This window comes from Scatophagus argus, chromosome 24, assembly GCF_020382885.2.
Source record: "Scatophagus argus isolate fScaArg1 chromosome 24, fScaArg1.pri, whole genome shotgun sequence".
NCBI classification, from domain to species: Eukaryota; Metazoa; Chordata; class Actinopteri; family Scatophagidae; genus Scatophagus; species Scatophagus argus.
Window position 1 is genome coordinate 7,376,063 of NC_058516.1, and position 21,097 is coordinate 7,397,159.

The 21,097-nt window shown below is 43.1% G+C and overlaps 1 protein-coding gene across 5 annotated transcripts in view; it reads left to right on the plus strand.

Annotated features, from left to right (window-relative positions):
- zranb3 (zinc finger, RAN-binding domain containing 3) overlaps positions 1-21,097 on the plus strand; it is a 72,835-nt gene that overhangs the window by 13,563 nt on the left and 38,175 nt on the right. For all 5 annotated transcript variants that reach the window (XM_046381955.1, XM_046381956.1, XM_046381954.1 and 2 more), the window contains exons 6-14: positions 1,134-1,219; positions 2,435-2,606; positions 5,499-5,633; positions 9,068-9,187; positions 11,791-11,910; positions 12,640-12,819; positions 13,308-13,481; positions 14,392-14,875; positions 20,410-20,703. In XM_046381955.1, coding sequence (XP_046237911.1) covers positions 1,134-1,219; positions 2,435-2,606; positions 5,499-5,633; positions 9,068-9,187; positions 11,791-11,910; positions 12,640-12,819; positions 13,308-13,481; positions 14,392-14,875; positions 20,410-20,703 — 1,765 coding nt within the window. The remainder of the gene's footprint in view (positions 1-1,133; positions 1,220-2,434; positions 2,607-5,498; positions 5,634-9,067; positions 9,188-11,790; positions 11,911-12,639; positions 12,820-13,307; positions 13,482-14,391; positions 14,876-20,409; positions 20,704-21,097) is intronic.

The window sequence follows — 21,097 nt, forward strand, 5'->3', positions numbered from 1 at the left end:
GCAGCTTGTTTTGAAACTCAAGTGATGCAGATCTTTGACGAGTCATAATTTCCATGTCTGCAGTTATTTCATGGCAGTAGGCTGATTTTCTTTACTTGCATTTAGTTTAATTTTCCAATCAGTTTCCTTTTCTTCGCCTGGTTTCATGGCACAGCGGTTTGACCTGGTTAATTGGTGATGACACAAATTACCACACAGTTGCACAGCCCAGAACTGGTAAACTAGGTGAAGGACAACAAGACCTTGAATAAACAGCACACAAGAATGCACACAGCAGACTAATCGTGAGTAAAGATAATTCCATGTTTAAGGCCAAGAAAAGCTCTCGCTACTTTGAGTTATTGCAAGAAGGTGAGGAAAGCTAAAATAGCAGGCTTAATGGTGTGCCGAGTCTGTCACTTTGGTGAAGGATGGTGGTAAAATTTTGACAAGATACGATATTAAAATAACTTTTTCAAACTAACAGTTTGGCATTTGGGATAATAAACTTCTCACCTCTCAGGCAAATGAACTGAGCAATGGGGTGTTCTGTTATGCTTCATCTGTTATTTTTTCCTTCAGAAGTTACTTTTCACTTTGAAGCAAGGTGGCTTGTTAAATCGGTCACTGCGGCGACAACAACAGCCATAAGCTAACATTTGCTTACCGTAGACACCATGAGCTAGTGGTCACGCCACACATAGTAAGTTATTTCTTTGTGTCACCCATGAAATTTCTGAAAGTTTTGCAACATTAGCCCAAACGAGACACAGAAAACATGTTCATAACACAGAAAATAAGTTTTTATGCTTTATTATTTCAACTTTTCATCAGTGGAATGTATTATGCATGGATAAGGATGTATTATTTATGCTTTCGCTGTACTTTACGACTCACTTTAAGGTGTGTATGTCATCATTATTAAATGGGCAAGATGACAAATACTACAAAGCAATATAAAATTTAAGGAGATTCCAAAAACGAGACACCGAGATGTTATCACACACCGTCTCTCCAGGTTGTTCCGAGACCCTATCTCTCTTTCCCTTATACACACACACACACACACACACACACACACACACAGAGCCTGTAATGTGTGCCTTAGTCCAGAGTTACTGTTAAGGTCCTTCTCTCGGCTGTGAATTTCACAGCTTTTCATGCAGATTGATGCCCTCTACCCCAGGAAGTTTGGAACGTGGACCGACTACACTAAGAAATACTGCAACGCTCGCTACAGGTGAGGTTTCAATACACGCACACAAGCTGTGTAATATGCACTACTACCTCCCATGGAGCGTATTGTAATCCACGTTTGATGTGAAGATTGTACATGTCATGGGGTTCATATTCTGTATTTCATGTTTTTCTGTAACCCATTTGCTTCTTGTTTTCAGAAATTGCAAACTATTCTTTTCTGTATTGGAGTGTATTCTCATTTCTATTCTTTAAATTGTTTCAGCAGACTTTCAGTGGCTCTCACCTACCATTTAATTTTCACTCTTTTGGAGCGTCTGCTGGGATAATGTGGGCTGTACCTGAGTGGCGGTGCTGCTGAGTGGAGGGTTTGTTGTCAGAGCCAGACCACAACTGAAGCCAGGCGTTAAATGCCAACTGGCTGCCAGTTGCTGGTGACGATCACTTACATGTGTGAACAAACACATCAAATGCATTGTTTTGGACGTCCATCAAAGTCAGCCGCTCTGTCGGGGATGGGCCCGGCGCCGTTAATGATAACACTTTGTATATGATAACACATAATGTGGCTGGGCAATGACTTTCTGAGCCACACACGCACATATATTCTCACAAAAGATCATAGGCACAGACAGTGTCTCCAGTTCTTGTTAGACAAGCTCTTGTGGGAAATGGCAGCAGCCCAAGAGATCGAAGACCAGGCTCACAGCTGCAAAGTTGCCGGTTCAAGTCCCTGCACCCGACAAATATATATTTTTTTTTCTAGAAGGAGGGAGTCAATTTCCCTCCCCTCAGCAACGACAAGTTTAAATACCGAAGTGTGAAACTGCAAATTTTGGCAGCGGCTTGTTAAGTTTGTGCACACTTCCAGCCAATATGGCAGATAACCAGCCTTTGTGTGGCGGGCCAGTTCTATTCTAAAAATCCATTTGGCTGATGAATTGTGAAAGTTGCCTGCGAGTTTTGGGATAAACCTGCTGCTGCTGTGGCCATTAGACAAAATAGTTTCCTGCTCTGCAAAGTGCCCCTAAGCAAAAAACTGATCCCTCGACTGCTCCAGCAGAGCTGCTCAGCGGTGAACGATAGAAGGCTGTTGTAGTGCCGGGCAGCTCCCAGGTGGGATTGTTTAAATGTGTTTAACTATTCCTTCAGGGCATTTCCATAAATAAGTGCATTTTCTTAGTGAGTTTCTCTCAGTTAGAATGTGTATAAAATGCATCAGCAGCCACAGCTTCGCCTCTCGTTCGCTCTCTCGCAGGTACTTTGGGCCTCGCAGGCAGTGGGACTGTCGCGGGGCATCCAACCTGGGGGAGCTGCACCAGCGGCTGAGCCAGATCATGATCCGTCGTCTCAAAGCCGAGGTGCTCAGTCAGCTGCCCCCCAAAATCCGCCAGCGTATCCCCTTCAACCTTCCCAAGGAGGCTGCAAAGGTACACGGTTGCTTGACCAGATCACATTACCATCATCATTTCCAGCTTCTCAAATGTGAGGATTGCTGCTTTTCCCTGTTTTATGTAAATCAGATATGTTTAGGTTTTTGATCATTTGTCAAACCAAACAAGCCATTTGAAGACATCACCTTGGGCTGAGTGAAACAGTGATGGGTATTTACTATTTTATAGACTTAACAATCAAAAACAACCATTAACTGCAGCTGAGTGTGATTGGTATTGCTTCTTTTTTGAACCAGCAGTAAAAACTGCTGCTATTGCTGCTTTAAGATTAAGAACAGTACTCCTTTAGCTCAAGTCCTGTGTGTGTGTGTGTGTGTGTGTGTGTGTGTGTGTGTGTTCCTTCTTCACTGTTGTAAAGAGGATACCAGGGTATTTGTAGAGTAAATGTCATGTTTCATGTGTAGGTGTTTGCATCTCTTTTAGCATCCCCAAAGTTATGGTTGCGGTTTATGCCTCCCACGCCACACTGGATGCATGTGAATGTGCATGTAAATTCTAATGTGGCTTTGACCTGGCCTGTGCGCCTGTCAGTGCGCTCTCTCTGTGTTGGGTCGCCAGTGTCAAGACTATGAGGGGGTTTGTTTCCCACCGGGAGCAACCGGCACAAACAGTAATACGCGCTGAGAAGCATCCACTAACAGGCCTTTGTTATATTTTGTATCATATCAGCAGTAATGAAAAAGCACTGGAGGAGCTCTTGCAGTGCTAATTACACACCAAGCCACCAAGCCCGGGAATGACACAACAATAAGAAAGTTGCTCGCAAAAGTGATGATGCATGATTTTTACGCCAATTTCCCTAAATGTTAAGGGACGCTTTAATTGGGGGACTAAATATGGTCAGTGTTTCTACTCAGTGGTGCCAATTAGGCCGCCCAACGTATGCATGGAACCCTTGGAAAAGTTCATGTCATGTTTTGTAGTTGCTCTCTTATCTCATGTTGGGCTGAAACAGCAGCTTTGATGCTTAATATCCTCAGAGAAATGAGCTTTGAGACATTTGTCTTTGGCGGAAACAAAAAGCAGAACTGCAGCTGGTCGGCTTTACAGATTTTTTTTTTTTGTTTTTTTATTTGTTCATGAGATGAATGTGCAAGTGTTTTCCGCAGGTATTTGTCCACTGAGAAGAATAGACAGGCATTTTATCCTCCAAGCTAAATGGACTGGTTATAAGAGATGAGAAAGGGAGGTGTGAAGTGGCCAGTCACCCGAAGCGGCTACAGCCATTGTGCTTCCCACATGCTGGAAAATATGAACAATATAAAATATAAAAGACAGGGTGGGCATTATTTTCCTCCAAACAAACTGTCTTTTCAAGCACAGTTTTGCTAACTGATGATGTATACGTACACCAGGACCACTCACCAGTTCAGCCTCGTTCATCCTATCTCATTTTCTCCCTAATGATGGCTTTTATCTTCCACAGCCAGACACTTTTTATGCCCCTCCTGCCCTTTATGTTTTCAGCCGTGGCCTTTTGTCAGTGTTAGTCTAGTGAATATCATCAAGGGTGAGAGTGTTTAGCCAATCAGGTGTTTTTTTTTTGTGATGATGATGAGGAAATGCTTGAATGTATTTTTTTTTTTAATTAGAAATAAACATTGAGGGACAGTGAGAACTGTGGTGAGTGAAACATCTGCGAGAAAACATAAAGGAAGCACAGCCTTGTGCTCCTGCAATGCAATGCTATTTATCCACTCAACCGTCCTTGACTTTGTCTGGGTTTGAATCCACTGAAATGCTAATTACTTCTCTAAATGGTGCAACGTTTTCATGTTTCACCAGAACCTTTTCATTGTACTGGTCCCAAAGCGCACAGTACACAAAATGGAGCTGTGCAGCTTGCTTAGCTAAAGAAGCCTCCATTTTGCGTGTGTCTTTTTCCTGAACCTTTGACCCCCCCCTTGCGCACTCTTCACTTTGTTCGACGTATGAGCTTAATCACGCGCGGCCCACTTTGTTCAGCTTGCCATATGGTTCACAGTTATGCTTCGTTCAATATGCAGCGTTTTTAAAAAAAAAAAACAGTGTTCCTTCCTGATGAGTCTTTACACATTTTGTGGTGTTGCAGCCTCAATTCACAGTTGTGAACAAAAGGCACAGAATAACCTCGACTGACAAATGATTTAACGTTGGAGACTCGGGAGGAGGGCTTCATCACTGTTCTGAAGCACTTTAAATTGTAGGCAAGGTTAACCGTTATTGCATGAAACCCAAGCTTTTGAAATAATTCAAAGCAGCACGCTGCTTTTCTTGTCAAATTTCTGCATAGCATGTTAATTGTAGTACAAAGTATTGGAAAAATATGCTGAGGCCTGCTGTTAATTTAAAGTTTCACATGAGTCCTGTATTTTTGAAAAACAGGGCGAGCCTACACGTCGGCAACAAATGCACGGCCGCTCCGCATGTCTTGTTTATGAGCAGGAGGTAACATATGCTGCTCTTCGCCGGCAGCCTCTCCCACTGCGATCCTCTCCGCTCTCCACTCCCGCCTTAAATACTTCTCGCCAATCACCTTGAGAGCACGCTAGGCGTCTTTGATTTATTGTACCAGCCCGGCTGCTTCTCCATCTTCGACCCCGGCTTGTCACAAGGCGGCTATAATTGGGAGATGCTCATGACCCACCTAACACAGCAGCCCAGTCGGAGGGGGTGGCTTCCTTGGGAATTCTCCATCTTTCTCTCTCATTTTTTTTCCTTCTTTCTTTCTCTTCCAGGAAAAGTAGGACACCCAGCAGCACCATTAATTGTTTTGCCCTTTATATCTCAAAAACAGTAAAGTGCAAGAGAGATAGAGAGAGAGAGAGAAGGTTGGATGGGGAAATAAAGGACGAAGCCTCACTGTCTTTGCGCTCTCCTTGCTTGCAGGAGGCCGCAGCCAACCTCGCCGAGTGGGAGGGACTGATGAAGGGACTGCAGCCGGGGGTCGACACCACAGACAACCCCTTCACTCAGGTCATGGGCCTGATCACGCGGATGTACAAACAAACAGCTATTGCCAAGGTAACGGGAGAGCAGGTGGTGCTGGAGTGTATCTTATCGGGGGATAAGGCCGGTTTTAACATATTTTTATGAATCCAGCAAACAAGTATTTCCCTGAATACAAACCAAAGAAGTCACTGTTGGGCAGTTAAAAAATGTGATTTTAATGAAAGAAATAGATTCATATTTTTGAAAACATGTTTAATTGGCTTCTTACTGAGAGTTAGATTAGAGGATTGATACTTGAGACAGCAGCTGGCCAGCTTAGGTCAGTATAAAGACTGGAAACAGAGGCAGATCAGCAGCCTGGTTCTGACCAGAAGTAGCTGTCAGTACCTGATGCGTTCTGCAAATGTGCCAAAGCAGTCCTGTCAGTCAGATAAGGTTACTGCAAATGTGCCTGTTTAAAGTTAGTCACAAGGTAATGACTGATCATAAAACAAGTCTGTTTTTAAAAATGTAATAGTTCATTATTATCTAATAAGGCATTTACTGAAGTTTTAAAAAAACCTTACTGGGCTGTACTGGAAATGTGCAGTTTCTACCAGTAACTATTGGAGCTATTGGGAATTGGGAGTAAGGAAATTCACAATTCAATTTAGCAAGGAGTTATCTAAAAAGAAAGAGAATTTAATAAAACTTGTTTCAGACGTCACATTAAAGATCACATTAAAAGAGATGATGATCTGCCCCAAAAGGTAGATAAACTTCAACAGGAACCAGGCAGCTTTCATACAGAGTGGGGGACATTTTTGTGCTTTCAAAGACAGAAAAAGTTCTAGAGCCAAGTTAAAGCTCTCTGGCAGCTGGGAGTAAAGTGGATACCATCACATCATTAGTGCCATATTGCCACGCTTTTGGACAGAAATGTGCCCTATTGTTGAGCTTCCAGTTTAACCGCCTATAAGTCATCTGAAGGATAATTGTTAAACAAATCAAACTACATATATTATCCAGAGCAGGTTAAATAGCTTAAGGAATTACTAAAGGATGTCATGTTTCAGGAAATGGTGAATTGATGGTTCAGAGTGCTTGGCCGACCACTCAGTGAGATCTCATGGGAAAGCATTGCCATGGTAACAGAGCCTAATGGTCGCCAGTGAAAGCACTTAGACAAAGTAGGGAGTTATAACTGAGGTATTATTTAGTTGGGTCCAGGCTGGCATGATTACACCTTATCTCAAAGTTACACACCGCACTAAAATAGCATCTCTGTGATGTTGTTGCTATGGAAACTCTGTCGGCTCTCAGTTTGAAGTGACGTTTCTTTTTAATGAGAAAGAAGTAAGCACTATGGGAAGGGGGCTGGATGAATGCAGCATGAGGAAGGTTGAGGTCAGAGCAACTGGTGTCGACAATCCAACAAACATTTACATTTCCTGTGCCTGCTTTCAACCTCTGGTCAGTTTTCAGCCTCACTAATACCGTTGCTATGAAAATAAGCAGTTCCTCAATCTCTTGCACTTGTAGTTGAGTAAACATTTCCAAATATAGTATCCCTCTCCAATAATCTGCCATGTTCGAGGGCTGGCGTTCTTCTCAATTAGCCTGATGCCCTCAGCCATGAGGAGCGCAGCCCAGAGGTTAACGAAGACCGGAGATAACCACCAAATGCAATCATCAACACACTACTCACCCAGCCTGCCTCCGAGCTTGGATCTTTTTTTTGCGCCTGGCATTGTTTGCTGATTGGATTTCTGCTCAGTTTAGCCTAACACTGGACCTCCTTTCATTACAAGGACCCCCACCCACTCACCCACCTCAAAGCCGATAATGCCGTGCAGTCTCATTTCCTCTGCTATTGGTTTTTAGAGTCAGACACACTTTCTCTACTTCAGAAAAAAACACATTCTTTCTTCTTTTTTTGGACCATTGGGAGGGGTGAAATGGTGTGATAGATTCGCACATCTATGTCACTCCACGAGCATCACGGCCCCTGCCTGCCTGCCAGTCCGCCTGGCGACAGAGCTGCCAAACGCCTTTGGGGTATTTTTATTGCTTTACCCGCCAAGCATCTGCTCCCAATTACCCAGAGAGGACAGCTCTGATGCTGGACTTTAAAGCAAGCTAACAGGCCGCTTCAGACAGCCGAGAAGTTTGTGCACTAATTAAACTCAGCGGAGGGAAGCCGCTGAAGCCAAGCCGTCAGTAATGAGGACCCCCCAGATCAGAACAGGGTCGACAGGCCTGGCGGAAAGATTCATTATCAGGCGCATTAGCTAATTATCAGCAAGGTAAACCAGAGGTTCTCCCACCGGAGCAGGTGCGATGGCTGCAGAGGTTGTCATGTTGCAGGGGGTGCAGAGATTATAGGGGTGGGATTCACACCATGGAGAAAGGCCTGTCTCCAAAAGCGTCTACTAAGGGCTCTGTTTGACTCAAATCCAACCTCAGTATTTCTCACTAGTTAGTGCTATTCTTGGCTGCTTTATGGCCCGGGGCTCTGAAATGAGCCGAGCCTGGATGCTCAATGACACGCTCGTACAGCACATCCACTCCAGCTTTGCTGAAGGTAGCGGGAACGGCCACAGCCATCACAGTGTGATCGCTGGGCAGCAGCGCATGGTGAAATGATAGATACGGATACCTGCAGGGTACAGTTAACTGACTCCCAATTCTGCTGCTTTTCTCTTTTTTATGTAGACTGTTAAATTCACGCTGTCAATCAAGGCCGCAGATGCGGTTAACCTGGACTGTTTTTAAAGCGTTATTACCATTTGACTTCATAAATAAAACAATACTCACAGGTATAGTCAGGCAAAAACAGAAACAGGGTTATGTAAGAAAAAACAAAGCACATAGCTCCATAAAATAGTTGAGGGCTGAACTTTTACTTACTTTTGGGCTGCCACTGTCACTTTGACAGGTAACGAGCCTAATATATAAATTATTTGCAAGTTCTAAACTATTTGAAAAAAAGTTTTGAGTGTAGTGTCATGAAGCGATGAATATCCTAAATTTTCTTCAGCCCTGTGACCCAGCCCAGTGGGGGGAAAAAAGCTTTAAAACTCAACTCAGTCTAGTTGAAAACAAGCCTTTTGGCTCTATTAAGTTGTTGGTACATTCTGAGATTCATCTGGTTGTTTGTGGATCAGAAGATGAATTTTCTTGTGTCTGCTGTCACCAGAATTCCTAAAGAAAGAGCACACGCACCAATCATATCTCTGAGTTGTGAGTTATTGATTTGCTCTCACTATCTGCGGGCTGACAAATGCACCCCAGTCGCTCTATGTGCTCTCTCCTTTTAAAGTCTGGATCCCTGGCATTCAATAGAGAATCGATCACACAGAAAGGATGCCGCGGTGATTAATTGACTTCTTCACTGATCTTGCCGATTCCTCTGTGTGTGGTCGACCAGTGAATTGATGTATTCAGTAGCCCTCTTTCATCTGTGCCTATTTCTGTATCTGTGTGTGTGTGTGTGTGTGTGTGTGTGTGTGTGTATACCTGCCTAGGCGGGAGCTGTGAAGGACTACATTAAGATGATGCTGGAGGCAGAGCAGCTGAAGTTCCTGGTGTTCGCCCACCACCTCACCATGCTGCAGGCCTGCACCGAGGCCGTCATCGAGGCCAAGGTAACCTCAGGCAGTCCGCAGGCAGCTGGATCTTCTGAAACGTGTTAAAGGGCTAGTACGCTGTTTACACTTGGCATTACCATCCGTCCTGGGTGATGACAAGTGGACAGCTCCAAGTATGTCGGTTCACACCTTGTGAACATGCATCTCAAGTGACCACCTGTGATCACATCCATCCATCCATCCGTTTTCTGTAGCACTTTATCCATGCAGGGGTGTGGGGGACTGGAGCCTGTCTCAGCTGACAATGGATGAGAGGCGGGGTACACCCTGGACTGGTCGCCAGTCAATTGCAGACACACACACACACTCACACCTAGGGGCAATGTGGAGTAGCCAATTAACCTAACGTGCATGTCTTTGTGATAGGGAGGCACAGGGAGAACATGCAAACTCCACACAGAAGGGCCCAGACCGGGATTCGAACCTGGAACCATCTTGCTGTGAGGCGACAGTGTTCCAGTGTTCACATCTCGCATCCAAATGCGAATAATTAGATACAGTGACATCTTTGAAACAGTCAAGAGATGGTTTAAAAAGTCCTGGATTTTGTGTTATTCTTGTGCTATCAATCACTCAGAAAGAAGAGGGAGCACTGTTTCAGAGGGTCCATATTTCATTTGGTCATTTTCATTTTAGATTTAAACATTTTTTTCCAGCCACATCCCAAATTGCCCATTAACAGTAACCTGGAAGCAGTAAATGTGTTCATATTTCATTCCTCTTTCCTGGCTAACCGGAGGTAATTGGCCCCATACTTAAATTTTATTCCTTCATCCATTGTCCTGCTGTGTTTCCAAGTCAAATCCTTGCCATATCTGTGATTAACTTTGACTGAGCACTGAGCTCAAAGCTCACAAGTTGGGCTTGTTCTTCAGCAGAGTATATACAGCAGATATTAGCAGTCATGAATTATTTGCATTGTCCACATATATGCTGAATTCAGACATACTGTGTACTACAGGTACAATAATCAGATGATTAACAAAGTTTGTTTTTCAGCACAGTGGTTAAAGAACTTGAGGAATCTGTTAATCATCATCTAAAAAATTCCTATTCAGGGAGTTTACTTTTTCCTCTTTCAGAAAGTAAACTTTCCTTCCACAACCAAGGTGTATTTCAGAAGTCATCACAAGAAAACGATATCTTAGCTCAGCACAGGCAACCTGTGAAAGAGTTCAAGTGTGTGTCTACGTATGGGGGTGTGTTTGCGTGTCGCAGGGGTCGAGGAGGTGTTGGTTGAATGTAATGCAGCAGTACGACGTGTGATAACACATTCTTCCATGAGAGACTAGCGCTCTGGTGCATTCGCACTCACCAATTAACAGAGATGGGCTAAAAAAGGAACGAAAGGCAAAGAGCTGTGATGAGAAGCTCGGCAGAGACAAGTGACTGCACTCAGATCACATGACGTTATCGCTGCTTTTGTGCTTCACATTTTCCCACTTTCACACCTGATGTCCAACTGGAAGGGTTTGGTTAACAAAGGTGCTGGTGTCTTGAATTAGTAAACATAACACAATAAATACAAGAGACAAATAACTCTGAATTTTGGAAGGTTTTATGGCCTTGAAATGCGGGTGAAATCTGGTATTTTTTAGGGAAAAGTCAAACGGACCTTTGTGGTCTTTCTTGGCAAGGTTCCACTGTGTTTTCACACAAGATGGAAATGCATACATTTACGTTCACATGTATGAACACACTCTGCTGCTGTCGGCCAGCGAGCAGCTCTGCAGGACTGACTGAAAAAGTCGCCACAGTACATTAGCAGCTCGGTGAATGTCATGTTCAAGTTCAGGTTTAATGAACGCGCTGCCGCTGCTCTCTTTGTTTGGTGTTAGGAATTGTTACAAAATATTGGGTTTCACTGTTCCTCTCATTTTCTTTCAGAGGAGCTGGTTTATTTACTCTAATTCATTGCGGCTCCTGTGCTCATACTTTCCATGGTGCCTTCATTCACACATGTGCCATTGAAACATCTCCTGTACAGCACAGAATGCAGATTAATGAAAAGCTTCGTAGCTTTAATGTTCAGAGGCAGACAATGCTGTCCCACTCAAATTGTGTGAACCTTTAGTCGATTCAGTGCAACCACAAATACATTATCGCCTCCATTTATTTACAGGTGTGACTCATATGAAAGCCAAACGATGCCTCCAGGCAAGTACAACTGTGATAAAAAAAAATTAAACATGACACATCTCTATGATGGACAAAAGGCTTGGTTAGTCTGTCCTTACAAGTGTTGATTTTAAAGTGAGACTAACGGTATGTATTATTTGAAAGAATATACAACACATTTTTATTTTCACAAATGAAAAGTTTAATTAATAACCAATAAAAAAGTGCCCTAGCTCAACTCAATACATTCGACATTTTTCCCATTTTTAACCCTGTATTCCCTATCTTTTTTTTTAGTTCTGTTTTGTTCTTCTCGCTGAGGTTTTTAAAGTTGCTTTTCCTTTACTTTCTTTTGAATGGATCAGAAATTATTCTAAAAACCAGCATTTGCATCAGCTACGCAAAAGGCAGGTGTTAATGTCACCCATTGCAAACTGACATGTCCTCCCTGAAGTAAATATTGTGGTGTTTGTGCGTTGCAGGCTGGTTATATCCGTATCGACGGCAGTGTCCCGTCCTCAGAACGAATCCAGTTGGTCCACAAGTTCCAGAGTGACCCAGAGACACGTGTGGCCATACTCAGCATCCAGGCAGCCGGGCAGGTACTTACAGAAAGTCCGTGACCCGCCATCATTTGTTGTTTTAGTCGAGTGATGAAGCAAGATCACTCTGGGGAAAAAATCATAAAACACAGACATAATAAATTTTCCAAGCTGCAGAAAACACAATCTGCTTTGCAAATAAAGACACATGGAAGCAGTCACAAATTACACTTTATGTCCTGGGATAGTCAGTGAAAAATGAGTGATCTTCATCCATGGAGATGTTAGAGCAAATACTTGCAGTATAAAATTGAATAAAACGCTGCCCTGTACAGACGCTGGCTGAAGAAATTAACTCGTGCCGTACTGCTATAATGTAACAGTAAATACACTAAATAGAGTCATTTGGTGCATATTAGTAATCATGATGACTGTTGTTGTTTGTAGTGAGTCATAATCAAGATTTGTGTCAGTAGAAATAAATGCTGACAATGTGTTTTACTCTTAATAACTAACTCAATAAATGCATTTATTCTGAGTGACCAGATTTGTGCAGAAATGTTGTGCTTTCCAATCAAAAGAAGTAGGAGCATAAAGCACTCGCATGGCAATTAGCTGCTAATATTCTCTCATTAAAAAGGATTTCACTCAATGAAATATCATTGGATGTGGAGTGGTCCATTTGAGGTGGTTGAATGAGCTATTTTTGCTCTGATTGGGCTGTTACGTGTGTGTGTGTGTGTGTGTGTGTGTGTGTGTGTGTGTGTGTGTGTCCGTCCGCCCTTCCAGGGTCTGACCTTCACCGCTGCCAGCCACGTGGTGTTTGCTGAGCTCTACTGGAACCCCGGGCACCTCAAGCAGGCTGAAGATCGAGCCCACCGCATCGGACAGACGTCCTCGGTCAACGTGCACTACCTCATTGCCAAGGACACCTTTGACACCATCATGTGGTCCATGCTCAACAGGAAGGTACTGTGGCTGATGATATGGCAGCAAACAGGGAAAAACATATGCTAAGCGTTTGATTCGTCACCACTCATTCCAGTAATTAAACAGTTACTGATATCATGTTTAGCTTGAATTAATTCACAGGAAAAACCTGATATGCCTAATTATTTATCTACTGAATTGAAAGTTAGCTAACTGCTATCTTCCTCTTGTATTATCATATACAACTGCTTAAATAACACCTTGTGTGTGTCTACTGCCTGGCTTGATATGTTTGTATGTATGCATGCATGAATAAACTTTGAAGCATTAGTGAAATTGATTTGCATGTGAGAACAGGCTTTGGGGATTTACTTTAATAATTAAAGCTGAATTATTCAAAAAATATATTTTTTTCTCTTGTCTGTGATATTGCTCATGAGAGAAGATGTGTGAAAAAAGTTTCCTGGTGAAAACTAAAGTGTGAGAGAAAGAAAACTGTAACGTACTGGATCTCCCGTGTCCTTCAGGAATCTGTGACTGGCAGCACCCTGAATGGCAGGAAGGCATATCTGAAGGCGGACGAGGGCAACAGGGACAAGTGGGAGTTCCTCAGCTTTTCAGACGCGTGGATGCCGAGCGAGATGGTGCTGCCGCTGGAGGGAAACATAGGGAGTGTCAGCGATGACGTGTTCTTCACTCATGTGAGTCAGATGGGAGGGTTTATCAGGAACATCTGGAGTGTTTTACTTTACTTAGTTTTTTTTTTTAAATGTAGTTCTGACATGAATAAAAAGTGATAGACAGATATGTGGCATGTGGCACACAACAGCAGATAACACCTTAATAACACCTTACATGAAATTACAAAGCAGTGCATGTAAAATATCAGGAAAAGTAAACCTTTTCATAATAATAACATCACATATATGGCATTAGAGAGGATGTATGTTGAATATCTTAAAAAGTTTTGATATAAAGAGGCAGGAAATGAAATTTTTTTTGGTGACTAATACTGTGAAAGGACCTTGGCAAACTCATAATGAGGGACCTTGTTGCTTTCGTGATGTTCTCTGGGTTTGAGTTTAATAAAGTCCATCAAATGTGAATAATTCTATAGACCAACATACTTGGAAATATTACAGTTCTTAAAACTGGGTTGGGGTTGGATGGGAGGTGGTTGGAGCTGCAGCCATCGAGAAAGGACACAAGAGCACAAGCTTATCTAAATTTAAATCAGGACTGTGTGAAGTTTGCGAGATTAAAACATGCTTCAGTTTGAGTGGTTTTTTTTGGTGGAGGTTTATTTGGGGTTTTTTTTGTTGGATTTTTTTTTTGCCCTCGGTTGCTCAAGCACAAACACACAAATCTCATAACATCAAGTACAATCACCAAATCAGTGAACTCGTAAGGCACTCAAACGCAAGTCAGATATCCTCAAAAGTCAACTGAATAAACTCCTGTCATACATGTCAAAGTCAGTGTATTACTGGGCAGATATTTAACCATTTTCTTGGCGACGCTGTAGTACTTTATTTTATCATTCATGTAGCAAATATTAACTCTGTACTGCTGCTGTGACAGAAACTGATTTGCGTATGCTTTTTTTCTTAGCTTGAGAAAGAAAAGCAGCACGACATTCGTTCCTTCTTCTCCCCGAGCGCCAGCAAGGAGAAGAAGAGGAAGAGAACAGGAGATAAAGAAACATATCCCTCCGTCTCTTCAGAGATGACGGCTACACCAACTGCCACTGCCGCCATGTCTGTAGAATCAGAGGAGAGGAAAGGGAAGTCCTGCTCCCAGAGCAACACCCCTCTGCCTGATCACGACTTCTCCCCCCAGCTCAAGAAGCTCCGGACGCCACAGTCCAGCACGACCCCCAGGTCCCGATTCGAGGGGAAGCGGAGGTCGTCAGCAGGAGGGATTGGCTCCGGCAGTCCCAGCACCACAGTCTCGTTCATGGCCCCGCGGAAGCTGTCGGAGCCCGATCCCCCCGCTGAGACGTGGAACTGCGGGGCCTGCACCTACGCTAACAGCGGCCTGCTGCCCTACTGCGAGATGTGCGAGTTCCCACGCTCTTCTTCTGCTGTTAGGTCAGGTAGGATTACAAAACAAGTGATAATTAATCATCTGATGATTGCACCCTGACTGTTTGTGTTTGCCTTTGTGTTCCCTTTTTATTAATTCACAAACTTTATGTCACTGATTGTGGGGGGAAAAATACTGGATTCAATTCAGGAAAAAAAAAACAAAAACAATGAGTCCATCATCTCTCGCTTCACACGAAACACCTGAAGCTGAAATCCATTCATTGCTTTATTTTCCCTCCCGTCAATATCAATCGAAGCAGTCTGTTGACATAATACTTTTGAGCAGCATTACAGATTTCACCAGATGGAGATGCGTGATAGCAAAAGATGGAGGCAGGCTTGCCAGAGTCTGAAATAGCTCTGCTCAGAGAATATTGTCTGTCTCTCCCTCTCTCTCTCTCGCTCTCTCTCTGCAGATGACAAGGACGCAGTATAATTCTCACCTGTCAAGCTGAGAGAGAGAGAGAACGAACAGGCTCCTGCTATTGCTGAAAACGTCTTGCACAAAGTTGGGGAAAAGTTGAGTTGGCTCTGGCTGATATCTCTGACAGCCTATGATTGTATCGTACAAAAGAGAGGGGAGGGAAGTCGTTATGACCTGGCAGGCTGCAGGTCCACGCTCTTTAAATGTCTGAGTTGCATCAGATCGGTTCAGGAATGACTCCAAAAAGAAATAGGGTTCAGTGCAGTTGCAGCAACAGGGGATATTTAAACAGTGTTAGATTTAGGACTTCTTTTAATGCAGGATGTTAGACTATATATATTAGACTGCCTGTGCTTTAAAGTCATCAGAACATAAATATCTGCACACTTGGATCCAGCTTTCCATTTAGAGGCAACCTCCACTGAAAAGCAACTGAAAGAATGACTTCACCAACAGGTGGTGATGATTCATTAAATACAAAGCTGTGACAGGCTCAGACAGTGAGGGTGTCTCGAGTTCACAAATTGCACACACACTCATAAAATCATGTCTTTATAACTGCTCGACACCACGGCTTGCTTTTAAAGTTGAACGGAAAAAGTTTTTGAGGTCAAAACTTTAGGAAAATACTCATTCAACTGAGCTGTGTCAGAATGGTTTCACGTTGAGGTTACTCATATAAAATAACTCTCAGGTGGACAAGTGAGTAAATGGTAAAGGTGTTTATGTTTCATGTTGGAATAGAAATTATTCTAAAGGTAATTTTTTTGTAGCCAGAAATCTGAATGACTGATTGAGTCTTAGGTTCTTGGCTTTCCAAAATGGTTGAGAATATACACAATGGGAAAAATACCTCTGAGAGTTGGATGAGAACATCAGTACCACACTAATGTGCACTTGGCTGCTGGAGCCAAGAGGCAATTAGCTATATCTTAGCTTAGCATAAAGACTAGAAACAATGGAAACACGGAGCAGGAAGAAAACACGCCCACCTTTAAAAGTCACTAATTAACAGTTTTAAAGGTGCTGGTGTTATGTTAATTACAGTGCAGGCTTTAGACGTGTTGTTAACTCTCAGCAAGAAAGTGAGCACACGCATATCCCAAAATGTCAAACTGTTTCTTTAAAGGTATTCTGTAACTGTTCAGCTCCATAACTAGTCCTTACAGTTGAGGACACTGTTTTGACATCAGGAAGAAAAATACACTCAGTTCAACCTGAACTAAATCGTTTTAAGGTTAGCAGCATGTCAGAACATAAAAACTTTTTTTTGGGTATGTTGTCCAGTGCTGTGTTTAGCATTGAGTTATTCATTGCTACTTTTGTCCAACACCTGAGGACATTTGACTGAACGAAAACTGTCTGTGTTGCTGTCTTTTAGCAGTGAAAGACAGCTGAGGTGTTGATATAACATTCAGAATTGCATGAATCTCTGAATCATGATATTTTTAGCCATAAACACATAAATAGTGCGGTTGCTTTATTCAGTATGACGTGTTTGAGCATTAAGTTCATAACACATTAACTTCAGAGCCGTCTGCAGTAAAGACTCTCAAGTATCTTTATGCTAATATAGGATCTGTTTACTGTAAGTGTAAATATTGTCTCCCCTCACTTTGTTTGCAGCTCAGTCAATTGAAGTGATGATGGCGTGCTTAAAACACACACAGTTCAAACATCCAGTGCCTCATCGTTTGAGCAGCACAAAAACACACACCTACGCACTCACCCACACACTTTTTTTTATATATATATATATATATTACAGAATTCACCCCCCCATTTGCCTTGCTGCAGCAGATGCTTGATAACTATTCAGCAATCACATTCTCCTCTTTGTCACAAGCGCCACTCTGCATTCACAGCAGCAGGCTGTGTCAGCTCACTAGACGGGGGGGGGGGGGGGGGGGGGGGATTTAACAACCTGCTAAATTTGTAAATGACAGACTATGCTGAAAAATAACAACTGTATTTGTGGAGATATCGCTCAACTTGGCAGTGCAATCCTCAGCTTGGTGAAATGTGAGAAAATAATCAAGACAGAGCCTGGTATGACGTTAGAGATGTTATCCCTTCAGGAGCAACAACTTCTCACAAGGACTGTAAAGAAAATCGTGTCACTGCGTTAAAAGTTGTGTCAGTGGTGTTAAGACATGTCGCAGCGCATCACTTAATACCAACATATGACGCAAGCACAAATAAAAGTTAAGTATGGAACGGAGGACATGTCATCCGGCCTTCGCTGTCTGTGGATTTGAGCAGCATGACGAGACAGCAGCTGCAGAGGAAGAATAGTCAGCACGCAGGGGGATATCAGTCTGTTGTACCACGAGGTGATCGTACCACAGTGAAACCTAACAGAATGTACCAGAATGAGATGCATGAAATGAGAAAAGATTTAAAAGCTGGCTACCAAATGTGAAAGTGACAAACTGACCCTTTGCTAAACCACAGCTATTGTCACTGCATCTGTTAAGCTTTCCATCCCTTAACTGTACAAGCAATTTGAGATGATAACGATGGTCGATTTGTCACTCAGAATTCATGCTAAGAGGTTAAAGCAGATGAACACGGAGTTCAGTGCGTTCATTATAGAGGCTAGGACTTTCCACAAGACTTTGCAGTGTTTCTGTGGGAATTTTTCAAATTAATAGTGAGATCAGGCACTGATGATGGACAAAATCTTTGATGGGAAGCTGTGGTTGTGTTGGCTTTTCTTTTTAATATCCAGTCTTGCTGTTTATGGTCATTTTGAAGATGTAATTTCTCTGTCTGGGATGTTTTGCTGTTTAAGCTTTGTGGCCATCACTTCCCACGGTTAATTATTTCCTATGCAGCAGGGATGGGAACTCAACAAATTCAGCTTTCATTAATTTGCCTCAGATTGAATCATTGGACACAAATTGTTGGGTGTATTGTCAGTAATTGAGAACTGTTTTTAATCAAACTGTCGCAGATTATAACCGCCTTAACATGACAAGGTTTGGCATCCCAGGTGAGTTAGTCTGAACTGTTGATTTTGCACCAGTAAACAACCAGACAGCTCCTGTTCAGCCATTTTCGGGTTGAATCAGCGGTGTCGAGTTCCTGGGTTTGGAGCTTTTTCAGGCCGAGTGCGTAGGCACAGTTCAGTCCTTCAGCTCTTTCACCGGTAGACCAGCAATTTGTCTCTCAGCACCTACTGTGAGAGATGTATGGAGGAAGAGGGCAATTTGGTTATCTCCTGGCTCTCTACACCTCTCAGCTAGCACTCTGTACTTGTCCTGACTTTTTTTTTCTAACAGATTTTTGGTGTATAACAACAAAGTCCAGCCTTGATACCAAACAGTATTTGAGGACCTGGTGCATTCCTCTTCTTTGATACTTCTTTGTCAGAGGCTGCAGCTGTTTTACTCCCTGCTGCCTGCTATAAAAGCTTTTCCTGTTTTATTCAGCTACTGGAGTGTGCCATTTTTCATGTTAATCTGTTCAAGCTTATGAGATGGGATTGGGCCACATGTAGGATCACATGCTTTTGGAATGTGTTTGTGTGTAGTGATGTGACTGTGTGCCTGGATGTGTGACTCAATTTAGGAACCTTATCAAACCACTACCGACATGACGGAGCCCTGATTGGAGCTGGGTGGGGGGCAAGGAGGTTGAGTGGTAACGTTGAGGCATGGCCCTGCAGGATTTCCCCGTTAACATCTTCCTCGGTGGGGACAGCTTAACACAAATTGAGCCGTCTCTCGGCGGTCTCGCTCGGCTTGTTAGCGAAGGGGGGCAGCGGTGGGGCCAGGAGCTCGGAGACTCAGATGACATTTCAGGGAGCCGACTAGAGGCTGGCCTTTTGAAGAAACAAGCCACAGAGAGGCAGGATCACTAATTAGCCCTCTGCGTCCCCGAGTCTCACAACTTACTGTCTTGTTAGATTTCACACCTCAAGTTCAACAAATAATGTGAAAGGATATGATTTAAATTTAACTTGGAAAGTAGGGAAAGGAAACTGTATAGTACATCTCCTGAAGTTCTGTTCTGACTCAAAGTGACATTTTCATCTGGTTATAAATAAGTGTTTTCTTACTTTAGCAGCTGGTTAGCCTTACCTTGATAATAAACATCAGTGCAGGCCCTCATTTCATGAGCCTTAGAACAAGACTTAAAAGTAAAATTTTGTGGAAGCTATGAATGGCAGTGGCATAATCCTTGCATCCATTAACATTTCTGTGGCTTAGATTTCTGCCTGACCTTCACAGAATTACAACATTGAGTGTGAATGAAAAATCACATGAATGGTTTAAGAGTGGAACTGCAGAACAAACTTGAAAGCCAGTCTACAAGGTGCCGTAAGCTGGTTCTTTCATGTGTGTTTGGCTCTCTGCCATTATCAGCTGTTGGAACACCGTTCTCTGCACTCCGGCTGGACCGCCGCACAGATGCAGCAATCGCCGATAATTATTTTCTTTAGATTTGATTGCACGTGATGCAGCCGGGAAATTAAGAAAACAATGTGACATGAACATAAATTCATTCTTCCAGCAAATTGTGTTGGTCCCCTGATCCCAGAGCTGGTGAAAGAGGAGGTGGCAGGTGTTCAGTCTGCAGCTTTCTGCTTCACTGCTGCTGTGCTGCGGAGCTAATATCTTAAGACAAAACTGTACTCAGCAGCGTAGAGCTTCAGTTAGTGGTCAGTATGTAGCGAACTGTGAGCTAGATAATAGAATGATCTTCAGAAACGTGTTAGAAATTGTTTTATGTGCACTATAAATGCTTTCTTGTAAAAATCCTCCAAAAAGTGTGTTGTGTGCATTGCACCACGTCCCTGCTTATGTCTGCCCATTTTACACAATAACATTCTCTAAAATTGTCAGTTAAGGACTTATGATAGCTAATAACATCACTAATGAGCCATATTGAGTTTTACTTTCATGTCAGAAGGCATTTTGTCACACTGTCACACTCCTCAGATGATGGATATCTCACCAGGGAATGAAACTCTTCAAAGTCTGATTACACTGTGCAACTCGGCCAATAAAGTAATCTTCGTTTCTCTCTCTCTCTCTCTCTCTCTCTCTCTCTCTCTCTCTCTCTCTCTCTCTCTCTCTCTCTCTCTCTTTCCCTCTTTCTCTGCTGGCTCAGGGCCATTCAGGCCTTGGCAGCCCCCCTCAGCCGAGCGGGACCAGACATGCGTTGTCCTCTCCATCCCCGACAGCGAGCCAGAGCTCAGCCGAGGAAAAGCCCAGCCTCAGAAATCTTGCAAAGACAAACAGAGCGAGGAGGAGGAGGAGGAGGATGAGCTTCCGAAAGACAAACAGAAACCAGGAGAAGCAGAGGAGGAGGACAAGCGGCAGCTCAAAGGCAAACAATCAGCGGGAGAGCGAGGCGACAACGTTGCTGGCGGTGGCGGTCGCCTCCCCCCTGACCACACACATGGTAATCCCACCTGCAATCTTCTCCTTTTCATATCTAGGGAAATTGGCTGGTGCCACGTTGTCACCTGCCCATATAGTGCTGTTTAATACCATCACTTCAAACCTTATCTCATTCCATATGTGGCTATGCATTATTATTCCTACTATTATTAGTATCTAGTTGGGGATATTGCCTGTTTCTGCACTCAGGAAAGAGATATTGAGTTAAATCTCACTAATCTCCAGAGTGCAGCTTGTTGAAACAAGAGACCTGCTTAGAGCACCAAAACACACACACAAGGTTTAATGTTTAAAATCATCCAGAAGGAACCTGATGAGCTTCTGATTGGGTGTGTGTGTGTGTGTTTTTTTTTTTAATAAAGTGGACTAAGGTCTAATTACATAAAAAGGCACAA